General features: G+C 37.3%; 1 protein-coding gene across 3 annotated transcripts in view; it reads right to left on the bottom strand.

The window, feature by feature from the left end:
- Nucleotides 1–16,287, bottom strand: part of ACSS3 (acyl-CoA synthetase short chain family member 3) — a 148,444-nt gene that overhangs the window by 83,347 nt on the left and 48,810 nt on the right. For all 3 annotated transcript variants that reach the window (XM_029205886.1, XM_029205885.1, XM_029205884.1), the window contains exons 3-5: nt 14,264–14,452; nt 10,204–10,338; nt 3,794–3,934 (exon numbers count right to left, since the gene is read on the bottom strand). In XM_029205886.1, coding sequence (XP_029061719.1) covers nt 3,794–3,934; nt 10,204–10,338; nt 14,264–14,452 — 465 coding nt within the window. The remainder of the gene's footprint in view (nt 1–3,793; nt 3,935–10,203; nt 10,339–14,263; nt 14,453–16,287) is intronic.

The following is a 16,287-nucleotide window of genomic DNA, read 5'->3' as shown; positions in this document are numbered from 1 at the left end:
ATCTGGATACTCAATATCTTGTAATAACCTATAATGGAAAAGAATCTAAAAAAAGAATATATATATATATAACTGAATATATATACATATATAAAGTTGAAACACTTTGCTGTACACCTGAAGCTAATACAATATTGTAAATCAGCTATATTTTAATTTAAAAAAAAGGCATCTGGGAGCTAACTGGAAAAGTAGGAGATTATTTAACAAATATTCTGATGATCTACCATGGCCCCATTCTAAGGTTAGTGCCATAGTGGATTCAAAGATGTATGAAATATATTCTAAGACCTCAGAGAACATGCAACGTTATGAAAATAAGTAAATAAAAAGTAATATATTAAAAAGTAGAATAAAATAAATGGCATAAATATTTGTTGGCAACATATAATTTCAATGCAATTGAAATTCTAAAGTCCACTGGAGGGTTAAAGGAAATGTTTCTGAAAGACCTTGAGAAACGACTACTTTGTCTTGCCATTCTGCATGTCCTACTCTGTTAAAACCTACTCGTTCCCATGATTTAAACACCATTCCTCTACAACCAATGACGTTCCAAGGGTCTATCTGCAAATCCAGATGTATTCTTGGACCCAGACTTTCACTTCCAGCTACTGGCTGGGCATCTCCATGTTAATGTCCCAAGGATACATCATACTCAATATGTCCAAAACCTCCCAGTTTTCTCAGCCCCAAACCATTTTCCTTTGTTTCTACTTTAGTAAGTGTTCGAAACCACTCTTCTATGTTCTCAGGTTCAAGGTCTTGGACTCCTCCTCTGCCTTACTCTTATCCTTGAACCAAATCTGATTGTTTCCTAATAAGTTTGCTGTCCTAAGTAAGGTCCTAAACTAAACACAGCCTGGAAAACCAAACTCCTAGTTTCCATTATATGTATTTGCCTATCTTCTCAACAAAATGTTGCAAGGGTTACCTTCCTTCATATTTTTTCTTAAGAAGCATTAGTACTCTCCATTCCTTACATACAGTATATAAACTAAATTTCTTGGCTCAATTTTAAGCAATTGGCCCCTGCCTATATATCTGGCCATTTCTCTTCTTTATCTGCACCAAATGCACTAGCCATCCTGGAACCTTCCTCACACACTCCTGCCTTTGCTTACGTCGACCCAATCTACCTGGCATGCCCTCCTCCCTATTATGTCACCTGATGAAGAAGTTCTATTCATCTTTCAAATGTCACCCTGTCGGGTTTCCCTGGTGGCGCAGTGGTTGAGAGTCCCCCTGCCAATGCAGGGGACACGGGTTCGTGCCCCGGTCCGGGAAGATCCCACATGCCGCGGAGCGGCTGGGCCCATGAGCCATGGCCACTGAGCCTGCGTGTCCGGAGCCTGTGCTCCGCAATGGGAGAGGCCATAACAGTGAGAGGCCCGCATACCGCAAAAAAAAAAAAAAAAAGTCACCCTGTCAAGTGCTTTCCCTGACATCTCCCTGATAAAACAGCACTCCCACTCTTTCTATCACCCTTATCCTGCTTTATTTTTCTTCATAACACATCACAGATTGTATAGTTCTTTGTTTACTTCCTGTGTCTAGCCATAGAATGTAAACTTCTAAAAGACAGATATATATTTGGGTGCTCAGTAATCTTTGTTGCATTAATGGAATTTAATCCTTCAGACACCATCCAATCTCATCTTTTCTTCAGGAAAGCAAGAAGTAGGGTTGCCCTCTTAGGGCAAGGATCACAGACTATCTTACATTATCTGTGTTGATATATATTGCAATCCCACTATGCTGAAGGGGCTGTGCTTTACTCATATTTTTATCTCTTTTAGCACCTAATGAACACTCAATAATGCATACTGAACAGAGCTAAATTCAACGTGAATAGAAATCTCCAAACAATTAAATCCTTCTCCAACCTATAGAAATAGATTATCTTCAGGATGGGACTACATTACAAGGAAAATAAGGATGATTAAAACATCAAACAATCTTCAGTTTGGGCATCTAGGAATCCCACAAAGAACTTCTTGACCCAGAGAAAACCTGGAATAGCTAGGTTTCTTCCTTATCTGGAACCACCACTTTTCAGATTTAATGTCCTGTATATTACTTTTATTTTATTTCTACTACACCAGCTGAGTCAGCTTTGAGTTGATGACAAGCTCTTCTTCGGCCCTCTCATAAGAATCCCCATCCAGGCCACAGTGAATTTCAGTGATTTAAAGTCTTGAGGTAGCAGAAAAGTTTTTATAAGATTCCTTCAGGCTTTTAAGGAGCTAAATTGATTTTTTTTATTTGGTTAGGTTATACTATGTTTTCAGGGTCAGTGGTTTCATCTCATGCTGACACTTTTATATTAGATTATAACTTGCTGAGTCCCCTTTTATTTTACAGCCAAACGTTCATTTGGACTCTATGTGCATAATGCAGGATTGCAAAAAGTGAAGGGTATGGGCTTCCCTGGTGGCGCAGTGGTTGGGAGTCCGCCTGCCGATGCAGGGGACATGGGTTCATGCCCCGGTCCGGGAAGATCCTACATGCCGCAGAGTGGCTAGGCCCGTGAGCCATGGCCACTGAGCCTGCGCGTCCAGAGCCTGTGCTCCGCAACGGAAGAGGCCACAACAGTGAGAGGCCCACGTACCACAAGGAAAAAAAAAAAAAAAAGAAGTGAAGGGTAAGGATTGCATCCAGCAGATCATTTGGACTGCTTATACAAACAAATCTTAGAGTCTGCAATATAAGAAATATTTATCTTTCAGATGACCAGAGTTCTTAAAATAATCATAGGGCTTTGATTTTACAACAACACAAATATCTTCATGTATATGCATTAATTTATTTATGCACTCAACAAAAATTTGAGTACCAACTACATATAAAACACGATGGTAGACCAAAATGTAATAAAACATGGTCTCTGTACTCCGAGAAAATATATCCCTCTACCAAACGTTCTCTTTTTCACAAGCAAGTGAATTTTATATAAAACGTCTCAAGTCTTAATTTTCCTTTATTTACATCTAAACTAACATAATCACTATTTTAAGAGTGTTAGCAGGTAATTTTTCAAAATTCTGATGCTACAGAGGTCCGATATCAATGAAGAGGCCAATGCCCTATAGGATTCAAGTGATTGTAAAAGTCCCTTTGCCTGCTAACATTCTATGATTCAATGAATATTGAACTCCTTAATAAAGATTAATAGGAAGATGATATCGCAAGTCTTTATGAATTTATATGAAAAAACAGTATTATTTAGAGATACTAGGCAAAAGTGGTATTTGTTTGGTATCTGACACATTCAGGATTATTGACACTTTTGACTTTGTTTTGTGAAAACACCTTTCAGGGTAAAAGACTTAAAAAAATCCTTGAGTGTCTTCAGTGCTGCAAATCAAATAGTTCAACCCCCTGGGTAAATTCCCTGTTGTTCAGACTGTCTAGGCCAATTCTCAAAGTTGCATTTTTAACGATAAGTTGAATTCCTCTAAATCAAAAATCAATTTTCATACTGTATGAAGGTTATGCCTCAATTTAAAAAATAATTTCATTTAAAATATATTTTATAAAATTTTATTAAACCAACTGATATTCAATCAAATATATATTAATTTTAACAGCTTACTAAAGCAATTGAATATTGCTGATAATTGTGAAGATTCTGAAAGAAATAAGGACAAAGCGTTTGACATTAAACATAATGAATATTTTTATATATTTAGACACAATATGTCTTTAAGATATAAAGTACTTTCAGTCACTAGTCAAATATTCTCGGTGCAAAACAATCTGCCACTATAATTATCCCTAAGATAGTGCATACCTTTGGCAACCCCGTTGTTCCAGATGTGTAAAGAATATACAGTGGATGTTCGGAAAGAACAGGAACACAGTCATGTGACTGTGCTTTTGCCATCTCTTCATCCCAATCAAGGTCACGGCCTGGAGCCAAAGGAACCGGCTCCTACAAAGCAAAAATATAGGAATATGCACTGAACAAAGGAGATTATATCAGGAGAACACTGGAGAGTAGCTAAATCTACATTAGTCTGAGCATCTGACTGAAATCTAGGCCTATAGAGCACTAAATATCAGACTTACGACTCAGTATTTCAGGGTCACGAGTTAAGATAAATGTTCATAACAAAATCCAATAGTTTGATGTTGGCTTCAACTAAACTTACAACAGAAAATGTTTTATTCAAACCTAGAGATATCCTTAAGAAATTCAATATGATGCAGGCATGATTTCATCAACAGTCAGAGCTTAACTAACAGAGGTTCATGCTTCTATAAATGCATGTATACCTTTATAAGCTAACTTCTATTTTCTTTTTGACCTGAAACACACACTTTATTTTTCTTAATTGGGGTATAGTTGCTTTAAAATGTTGTGTTAGTTTCTGCTGTACAAAGAAGTGAATCAGCTATATGTATATATATATATCCCCTCCCTCTTGGACCTCCCTCCAATCCATCCCCCCATCCCACCCATCTAGGTCACCACAGAGCACCAAGCTGAGCTCCCTGCACTATACAGCAGGTTCTCACTAGCTATCTGTTTTATACATGTTAGTGTATATATGTCATTCCCAATCTCCCAATTCATCCCACTCCCCCTTCCCCCGCCCCGTGTCCACACGTCCATTCTCTACCCCTGTGTCTCTATTCCTGCCCTGCAAATAGGTTCATCTGTACCATTTTTCTAGATTGCACATATATGTGTTGATATACAATATTTTTCTCTTTCTGACTTACTCTGTATGACAGACTTTAGGTCCATCCATGCACCCCAATATTCACTGCAGCACTATTTACAATAGCCAGGACATGGAAGCAACCTAAATGTCCATTGACAGATGAATGGATAAAGAAGATGTGGTACATATATACAATGGAATATTACTCAGACATAAAAAGGAACGAAATTGGGTCATTTGTAGAGACGTGGATGGACCTAACTTCTATTTTTCACAACCTATTTCTTTTACTTTGGAACTACTGTCTTCACAATGAAATCTCAACTAACCCACTAAAATTTCTCTTTATACAGGGCCATTTAAGAGTAATACTGCGACCATTTTTCCAAATGAGAGAATATTAAATAACTTTCAGGGGTGGAGGAGTAATCTACTTCTGCTTTTTCAAGAACAAAAATCAGTTTTGAAGTTAATGAGAGTATGAGACATACACAAAAAGCTATCCAAGTTTCCCTCCATCTACGTTATTGACTAATATGGTAGAAATGTTTGTTTTCTTTTATGTTCCTAGAACCAAGCTCTAGTGTTATAAACTTTATAATAATAGAGCCATGAATTAGACAGACAAATCTTAAGTTAGACAGACCTCTTTAAAAATGGTGCCAACGAAATAAGCCAGATAGGTGAAGAAAAAGGAAGTGGCTTATGGAAAAATTACTCTAGTGGGGAGTTATAGCTATTTAATTCCAGTTATTATCCAGTACATATCTAGTTATTTTATGAAATGTTGACTAAGCTCAAGATGACACATCAGGAAGTTTACAGTTGGTGAACTTGTTAGTAGGCACAAGGCAAGACTTGTGAAAGTAAGTTCCTCAGTGAAAGTAAGTTCACCACCTAGAGAGTATGTGTAGCCATTCACTTCACCAAGGTGAATCCCTGAACTAAGTCCAGAGACTCTGACAGATTTTTAAAAGCCAGGCCATTTCCACTTTTCTGGTTCCCTAATGTTTTGATCAGGGTTGTAGAAACCGGTCATATATTTAAATGGGTACATTTACAAATTAACATTTCAATATAATATCACAAATATGATGCCTATATGAATACGCACACTGATAGACAACAATCTGAGTTGACCTTCATGAAGGGGAAGTTTTAGGCCCAACTGGTTTCTCCAGCCTCACCTTGAATGTGCCCTGGATGTGCCATTTAGATAAATAAAAACAGATAACTGTGACCAAATTGTAAATTTCCATTTGTTTTTATGTATCAGATAAACACAACTAATTTCAAATTATCAAGCCCTTGCCATCACAATTATGGACCTATAAACAAATCATAACACTGTGTAATAAAAAAGGTAAATTGATTAATCACAAAAATAATTGCAGATAAAATGAAATGAGGACTTCAATGAACGGTTATTCTTTAGGCTAAGAAATACAGGAATGTATAAAGAAGATCTGATGAAAGGAAGAGAGGGGAAAAATCAACATTAGCCTTTACATACATGTGTTTACTTCTATAGACATGTCCTTCCTAAATGTTATCATTCTTAAAATGCAGTCCTGGGGGAAGCACCAGGGGTGACTGATGTGACCTGCCAGTTAAGCTGTCATTGCTTGCCTGAGGCTTAGGAGTGGCAGCCAGGTTTTTATTTCCTCTGGCAAAAATGCAATCCTGGTTAATGAAATGCATCACCGAGTCTCATAATTTGTGTCTCTCTAAACTCAAAGCAAAGCCAATCCACTGGGCTTAATAACTGCCTCAACAGCATGTCAGATATGAAGGACAAGAGACATCCAACTAAAATAAAGGAAACTCAAAACAGAGGGAAAGGTTTCAAGAAAATGAAAGGAGAGAAAGGGACCTAGTTATTGGAGAGGGAAAGGGAAAGTGGATCTCTACCTATTAAGAGGGAAGAGAAGCCTACCACCTTTTTTTTTAAATCAAGTGTAAATAGACTAAATATTTATTTAAAAGGCAAAGATGGTCAGATTGGATTAAAAAAATTAAGGCCCCAAAATATGTTATCTATAAGAGAAAATGTTTTGAAATATAAACACATTACTGGTTAAAAAGAAAGGGATGGAAAAAAGTTACACTATGCAACAAAAAGTACAAGCAAGGTTATATGGTTATGTATCAAAGTAGATTTTTACAAAATACCAAATGATAATGAAAATGAGCAACTGGAACTCTTATAATTTTCTGGTGGAACAGTAAAATGATATGTCCACTTTGTAAAATTATTTAATAGTTCTTTATAAAGTCAAATATACATCTAATACATGAATCAGCAATTCTACCCCTAGGTATTTACACAAGAGAAATGAAACCACAGGTCCACACACAGACTTGTGCAAGAATGTTCATAGTAGCCTTAGTCATAATAACTCCAAAGTAGAAATAACCCAAATATCCATAAATAGAAGAATGGAAAAACAATTTTTGATATATTTATGGTATGAAATACTACTCAGTAAAAAAACAATAAACTACTGATACATGCCACACAAGGAGTATATCTCAAGAACATATTGAACAGAAGAGGGTAGACACAATAGAGTATATATGGTATGCTTCTAGTTATATGAAGCCTGGGAATGAACAAAAATAATCTATGACAATACAAATCAGAAAGCATTTGCTTCTGGGGATGGGGAATGGTTGACTGGAAAAAGGAACAAGTATGGAGAAATTCTATATCTGGATTTGGATGGTAGTTACACAAGTGCATGCAATTTTGAAAATGCATCAAACTGTACTCTTATGATCTGTCCATTTTATTGTATGAAAACTATATCTCAAAAATTGAAATAATAATAATTTGAGTACCTACAATGTGCATATTATATTAAGATGTGAATAATGCTGAATAGAGATAGTGTACAAAAATTAATAATAAAAAAAAAGGAAAAAAGATATTTGCCTGAGAAAAATCTGAATAGGAAACATTCATATCCATATCCAATGTATTTGTAAAGTAAAAGAAAATAGCACATATCTTGTTGGTTAAAAGTCATTAAATTGAGTTTAAATCTTGGCTCCACCACTTATTAGCTGTGACTTTGGGCTATGACCCGTCCATGACTCAGTTTCTTCATCCTTAAAATGGGGCCAGTAATAACATCTACTTTATTGGTTTATAAGAATGTAAGAATTAAATAAGGAGTATCTGAAAGTACTTTGTGCTTAGCATTAAGTTTTTTGTAAATTCTACATGAATTCATACATGTGTGAATAGTACACACACACTAAACACTTGTGTGTGTTTGTTCCTACCCTTCCTCTAACCTTCTCTTACCCAAAGCCTTCTTTATTAATGACTTTGCATTCCCTGATTGAAGAGCAACAAGCCTTTTTTAAAAACATGCTGGAGGTCATCTGAAAGAAACTTGAAATTCTTCTTCGAGACAGTAAAAACATTAAAATCATTGAGTGCAACAGTTCATGAACCACAGACTACTAAAACTACACAGGAATTTAACATGGTAATGCGAATTGCTAGGTGGTAATCAAAATGAGAGAGCTTTAATGCTCTCTGTTCTTTTTTTTTGCGGTACACGGGCCTCTCACTGTTGTGGCCTCTACCGTTGTGGAGCACAGGCTCCGGACACGCAGGCCCAGCGGCCATGGCTCACAGGCCCAGCCGCTCCGCAGCATGTGGGATCCTCCCGGACTGGGGCACGAACTCGTGACCCCGGCATCGGCAGGCGGACTCTCAACCCCTGCGCCACCAGGGAAGCCCCTCTCTGTTCTTATATCTTGTCATTTAAGCATTTTCCACAGATAACCTCTCAAGAGTTCTACAAAATTATACATGATTCTTTGCACACTTTCAATTTTCCTTCTGCAAAAAATTTTAATCTGCTAGAAACCCAAATTGGTCCCAGTATAAATAGCTGGAGACTTAGCTTGGATTTAGAAATGAGGTGATCATTAGGGCAAATTTGCTAGAAAAAGCATTGTAAAATATAGTCATTGATGTATTTACTGCTTTTCCTTCCTTTACGGATCACAGAATAATTTATCTGTTTAGAATATTCATATTTTGTTTTCCTGAACATAGTTTTTATTTCCAGACCAATTACTTTTCCTAAAGTTTTTAAAAGACATTTTAAATGCAAATTAATCAAGACTGGGTAGCTGAGAGATTAAGCATCCAGTCAGAGTATACACATTCAGATCATGACCCTGACAAAACTTGCAGGTGAACCACATTGCTTAGAAATATTGAAAAAAATAAGAAAAAGTTATGTCATGAATGCATATATGTAGATACTAGTTTATCCTTACATAGGCATAAGGTAAGTGATATTTAATATAAAATTAATAATGTGGTAGTTTTCTTACTGTTTTATAACTTTGCTTTCAAAGAATTACATTACTATATAGTATGCCTCTTTCTCTGGTAACTGGAAAAACTGGGTATCAGCCTATCATCACAGGTAAGTGGTTTGTTAAAAAGTTTAACGGTGTTGGGCTTCCCTGGTGGTGCAGTGGTTGAGAGTCTGCCTGCCGATGCTGGGGACATGGGTTTGTGCCCCGGTCCGGGAAGATCCCACATGCCGCGGAGCGGCTGGGCCCGTGAGCCATGGCCGCTGAGCCTGCACGTCCGGAGCCTGTGCTCCGCAAAGGGAGAGGCCATGACAGTGAGAGGCCCGCGTACCGCAAAAAAAAAAAAAAAATTAACGGTGTTTCTAATACTGTAGTATGAATATGACTGTAATGCCATATGCCATAAAAACTGTATAATTATTCACTCATTAGTGTGTAGGCTGGGCTACCATGAAGCAATCATATTGCTGCTGCTTCTTTATCAATGCATGAATCATTATACCTAAATATGAATTTCTTTTTTACATTATCTTTTCATTTTTGATGTTTAGTGTTGTAATACGTAGAACATCTACAGTGTTTTGTATCATATAAGCCAATATTGATATTGACAACCATCTTGTAAACAGATGACATAAACTTATGGTATGAGTAAATATAGTTATAAATCTACTTTCTCTTCCTTATGATTTTTTTAATAACATTTTCTTTTCTCTAGCTTACTTTATTGTAAGAGAATACAGTATATAATACATATAACGTGCTAATCAACTGGTTATGTTATTGGTAAGGCTTCCAGTCAACAATAGGCTATTAGGTAAGTTTATGGGGGAGTCAAAAGTTATAAGCAGATTTTCAACTGCCCAGTGGGCCAGTGTCCCTAACCCCCACATTGGTTCAACTGTATTATTATTATAGTTATAATGTAAATTAATAAAGGACACCACAATAGACTACACATTCATTCTAATTCATTAATATTACAGATACTCCTATGTTCCACTCTTTTTGTTTTAAGCTCATTTTTTATAATGACAGAAAATATCATTCTTTTTTGCCAAAAATAGTGACATTCCTGAAGTATTGTATATTCAACAGTTTATAAATCAAGGGTTCCTTTCAAATGGTCAAAAAGAGTCATCCTTAGCACATCACCATAAGCAAGGACCAAATTCAATATTCAGATTACCATATTTGGACGATTATAAATGAGAACTTTATCTGGCTTGTGTTGTCCTATTCTCAGAGCTTCTTCTAGAAGTGGTATGTATTCTACCTTCCTTCCAGGTTCAATGCCAAACGATGCTGTAACAACAACCTTGGGCTACAATGAAAAATAAGTAAGTAAATACATGAGAAAGCTTAACCATCCTAATTAAGGTAACCACAATATTTCAGATGCAGGCTGACAATTTAACATTTCTTAAGAAATGTTTGAATGATTCTGTCCTCTATTAAATAAAAGGCCTGAAAACCAATAAGCTATTTTTAAATGTTATAGCCCTAACCACTTCCACATAAATCTCACTTACCTGTTCAGAATTCCACACTTAATGATGCTTCTGGCTAATAAACATGAGCTGTTAAAAAATACTTTCGAAAGAATTCATTAAATCAGGTAGATGTAAATTTGCCATGAACCAGTGAAACTGAAGCCTAGGGCCCCCTCACTTGCAGAGGCCTGCATAACAGCTGGTTGTTGCTGAAGTTGTAGCATTTCTTAGGTGGGGAGACCCAGCCTGACTGCTATTAGGAAGTATTTCTAAGGTTTTTTATGTAAGCATCTCTGCCTGAACACCTAGAGAGAACTCAGAAGGAAGAGACCTGAGTCTCCAATAATTATTTTATGATTCTTTTCTCATTCCAAATACATACTCTTTTTCACCAAATTTTATATTGTCATTTTGTCATATTTTTCTTAAAAGGGCCCTCATTTAAGTTTCAAGCCCCACAAAACCTGAACATGCCCCCGTCATTAAGACACACTTGGCACTCTTCTTTACCTGACAACTTGCTAGTCATTCTTCAAGATATGCACAGGTGTAGCTAAAAGGCTTAGGATCAATCTTCCTTCCCTGGTAGATTCTGAGCAGGCCTCAGATATCCAACTATAGTCAAAGTGTTCCTTTGTCCCCACCTCTGCACAGGAAGCTCTCCAAGGCCAAATTTGGACCCTGTTACCTCCCTGTCTCCTATGCCTGTTACAATGCTTGCCATACCATAAGCTCTCAACAAATATTTATGGCACTGAACCAAAATTCTCGTTAATCTGCAAAACAAACATATCTTTATTCTTTTAAGTACACTGTTTCTTCATGGAGAAATCCAAAGCAAAGGAAACAGATAATAAATTACTCAGGAGAAAGATAATCAGTCCAACATAGTGCACCTATTCCTGAATTTTGATTTCTGGTTACAATACATTTCATCTAGGGAAGGTTTACATAATGTCAAATATATGCATATATAGCACTTTCTGGTTTTTAATATCATTTAATATTCATGGAGCTGAGGCTCAGTGCAGTTGCATAGCTTGCTCCAGGTTAGAAGTGTTAGAATCAAAAAGAGGGCCAGTACTGACTGATTTCAGAATCTTCCTCTTTCCACTATTTCAAGCTGCCTTTTAAAAGCAAAAAAAAAAGGGAAAGAAATGAAAAAGTAAATCTTTTGTTTTGTTTTGTATTGTTTTGTGGTACGCGGGCCTCTCACTGCTGTTGCCTCTCCCGTTGTGGAGCACAGGCTCCGGACGCGCAGGCTCAGCTGCCATGGCTCACGGGCTCAGCCGCTCCGCGGCATGTGGGATCTTCCCAGACTGGGGCACGAACCCGTGTCCCCAGCATTGGCAGGTGGACTCTCACTGCGCCACCAGGGAAGCCCAAAAAAGTAAATCTTGTATCCTTTTTTAAAGGTCAGACATTTGAATATAATTCACATTTTAATATTTGAAATATGTACAAAAATAACTCCAGATAACATTCCCTAAGATTAGAGTTCTGAATTCTGAATAAATGAAAGTAAGTTACACATCAAATTAAAAACATATATAGAATATATCAAAAGTTGAATAATTTAATAATTATTAATAATTTATATTAATATTATAAATAATTATTTGATAATTTAAAGTCAAAATTAAGATTCTTCCTCTAGAAAATAATCCCTTTCACATTTCTATTAACAGCCTTTTATTGGAGGTTTTATTCCATCTCAAGTGGACTACATTCTTCCCATCTTCATCTGTTAAAATAAAACTTTTTCTTCGGTCTAATTAGTTGAAAATTACGACATCAAAATCATCCCTGGTTTCAATTATCATCCAAATATCTCAGGTATGTATCTCTAGCTCCATCTCCTCGCCATTAATTTGACTTGCTCAATGGTCCCGCCCATAAGAATATGCACTTACTGCCTAAACTCCTTAACAAGTTTGGGGGTGGGGGAGGTGTCTACGTGTGTGTGTCTTATGGATGAAAACTCCTCCAGTGATACAGCATAAGTTTTATAAATTTATATATATATAAATTTTCCCACATTGTATAGAATCTTTTAAAAAAGAAACAATATATCTCATACCTTTGCCCAAATGGTGTTTAAGATTTCTGTAGCTGAAAAGCTAGCATCTATAGCTTCCTCAGAGAAGTCTCTAATTGCCCACTGATTTGCAGATCAGTGACTGATACTTCCCCCTAGATTTCCCTTCATAAGCACTAACTCGTTTTTAAAAAGAGAGAAAAAAGAGAATCCAGCCAGTTAGTGTGCAAACCAGCTTCCTAGTTCTAATAACTGTTCTATTACCAGATGAAGTCAGATATGTAAAACCTCACCCCATGCCTAGTACTCTGGGGACCCTCAATATACATTAGTTCCCTTTTTTTTGTTAAGAATGTTTCTCATCCTGGCCTTATAAAACTCTATAAAGGTCAGTCATCTCCTACTCCCATAATGACCTTCCTTCTTTAATCTTCCCACTGCTGTTCCTCTCCTGCACATTGCCCACTAGCCACTGATTCACAAAGAGACCACATACCAAAGGTTCTCGTTCTATCCTCTCTCCCACTCACATCATATTGCAAGACTTGCCTCCTCTGAACGTTGCTTAAAACATGACCGTCACCTGCTCAAAAATTTGACCGGTCAGCGTCTACAGGATGCAACTCAGACAATAACAGCCTTTTCAAGCTCACCTTCTCTCCCTCTTCAATCACATTCGTCTATTTGCTGTCCTTTAAATGAATTTTTACCCTTTCCTGCCTCCCATGCTAGACTCTTATTCTTTTTCTAGCCTTTTGGATCCCACTGTCATTCTCTTCAACTAGCTGAATCTTAGCCAAGATGTAACTCAAATCTCACCTCCTTCAGGAAGCCGCCTCAGCCACCCCAACTAAAAGATATCATTCCTGCCTCTAAATCAGGGATCTGCAAACTATGATTCAGAGCCAAACTCTGCCCAAAATACATTCTGTAAAGTGTTGTTGGAACACTGCTTTGCCCTTAGTTCCTGCAGTGTCTAAGGCTGTTTTTGTGCTACAACAGCACAGCTGAGTAGTTGCAACAGAAACCATGTAACCCGAAATGCCTAAAATATTTACTATCTGGTAACTTACAGAAAAAAGTTTGCTGATTCCTGCTCTAAATTCATAGAATCATAACAGCTAACCTTTTTTTTTTTAATGAGTATTATATGCCAGGCACTGTGTTAGTGCTTTAAACTCAATATCTCAACGATATTTCACAACAGCCTTTCAAGTTTGTGATTTTAGTACCCCACCTAAACGTGTTACTTCACCTGTCCCTAACACACCCTCTTAATCACTGTGCTATACCACCATTCCTGGAAATATATAGATTGTAAAACTAGTCGTGTGTCCCATCCATTTGATAAGTATCATTTCTTAACCAGTTCCAAGGACCGTACCAGGCATAGCGTGGAAGCTTAATAAATACATGTTGAATGAGTAAATTAGTTATTATTTTTCTTAAATGCCTTACACAAATATATGGCAAGTTAACTTGAAAGGCTTGCACCTTATATGTTATATTCTTCACAGTATCTAGAAAGATGTCTACCACATAGGACTGACTCGAAAATAAAATTTTGGTTAATAGTGTATGCCAAATAAAAAGTAAACTTTATCTCAGTTGATAGGAGGATCTAATAAGTACAGATCACTCTTCGATGGTTCATCCACAGATAAATACAGCTGTCATATATGCAGCTACGACTTGATTCCTCCAAATAAAGCACTTACCTTTGCATGATCAATGCGACTGCTGAGTTCTCTGGATGCAAATCCCCCAAATATGAGACTATGGATGGCTCCTATCCTAGCACACGCCAGCATGGTGTACATCGCCTGGGGGATCATGGGCATGTAGATAACCACGGTGTCACCCTTCTTGACATCATGCTTGACCAAAACACCAGCCAGCTTAGAGACCTATAACAACATCATCAGATCAGCAAAGTGTTCTCTGTGGTAATTCACTGAACTTCTCAGTTACGACAGTAATGCAAGAAGATGATCACCACACCCCCCACCCCCCGCCTGTAGTGGATTATAGAAGTCTGAGAAATACATATTTGATGATGGTGGTAAGAGTTTAGATGGTGACAATAATAACAGACATCTGGATTATAATAACTGACTACAAACCAACTTACTATTATTATCCCATATGAATTCCATGGCTTAAATTTGCTTAATTATTCATTCAACAACATTTTTACTAAGAAACTATCATGCACCAGACATTGTGTTTAGGGTTGGTAACACAACACAAAGACTTGTCCCTGTGGAGCTTTTATGCTAAAGGGGGAATCTGTCAAGTGAGCAGAAAAATAAAATAATTACAAATTTAGTTATATGTTGGGTTAACTGTTGAAGGAAACAGTTAAGATCAAAAGCCTACACATGATAAAATTTGTTGCAAGAAACCTTTTCATGGGCAATTACAGCAAGCTGTGGGAAGTATGCCAGATCTAAGTGAGGATCTAAGAAGTTCAACATTCTTTTATTTAAAAAATATATATTGAGTTCCTATACATCACACACCCTGTTTTCTGATACATCAGTAAACAAACAAGACAAAGATCTCTATCAGAGTACTTATGTTTTAGCAGAGGATATGCAATAAATGTAATAATTATGTATTATGTTAAGAGGTATTGAGTGCTATTTGATGGGGGAATAGAGCAAAATAGAGGGGATCGGGAGTGCAGGGGATGTAATTCTCAATGGGACGATCAGAATAGTCCCAAAAGGGTCTTCCCTGGTGGTCCAGTGGTTAAGACTCCACAATGGCTTCCACTGCAGGGGGCATGGGTTCAATCCCTGGTTGGGGAACTAAGATCCCGCATGCCGCAGCACAGCCCAAAAAAAAAGACTTAAGAAAGTGACATTTTAGCAATGACACATAAGAGGTTGAGACTAAGTGGATATCTGTGAGCATACTATTTCAGGCAGAAAGGGCACCAGTACAGTGACGTAAGGGGGATCATAGGTGATGTGACTGAGGAACATAGAGGAGACCAGGGGAGCTGAAACAGAAAGAACAAGTGAGAAAGTGGTCATAGATCAGGTCAGAGGGCTAAAGGGTCAGTAGGGATCCACCGGGCAAATGGAAGGACTATGGCTTGGCTTTGAATGTGACTGTTCAAGCTAGTAAACAGAGGAGGCCTGAGAGAAGGAATTAGGCCACACTGCTATTTGAGGTTCCTTTCCTTTCACTCTGCCTCTCCTACTTTTTGAACAAGTTCAAAGGATTCTGAATCCTGATCATTCTTCCTTTTTCTCTCTATTCCCTTCCTCTGTGCAGATGGGGAAAGATGTGGTCAAGGTTAAGGACTCTGGGGAAAGACACACAGTAACAAACAACTCTCTCAGTGTTTTATCCTGCCCTATATTGCAAACTCTAATTTAGTGCAATTTTTTAAGAGCCCCAAGTTGCCCAGTAGAAAGTTACAAGAAAGATAAATCAAAGTAATATCAATCGTGAACTTAAATTCTATTATATGGAGCTCAAGAACCAAGACAAACACTGAACGTCATATCCAAATATCTCAGTGTAAACCCTGCAGAAAGTGGCCATGCTCTGGGATCGCATTACTGGGTGTCCTGTTTAAGGTACAGCACTGGGAGAGACCAACGAGAAGAGTTTGTCCTATTTACAGCTATAGCCTTGGCATCTTAAATAGTGTTGAATAAAAAGAATTTTCAACCAAAACCCAATCTAGCAATGATTCAGTAACTTTATAATCCTGTCTTACTTCACA

The sequence above is a fragment of the Monodon monoceros genome, unplaced genomic scaffold, assembly GCF_005190385.1.
Source record: "Monodon monoceros isolate NGI ecotype Baffin Bay Population unplaced genomic scaffold, NGI_Narwhal_1 Super_Scaffold_6, whole genome shotgun sequence".
Lineage (NCBI taxonomy): Eukaryota > Metazoa > Chordata > Mammalia > Artiodactyla > Monodontidae > Monodon > Monodon monoceros.
This window is presented reverse-complemented; position numbering and strand designations above follow the sequence as displayed.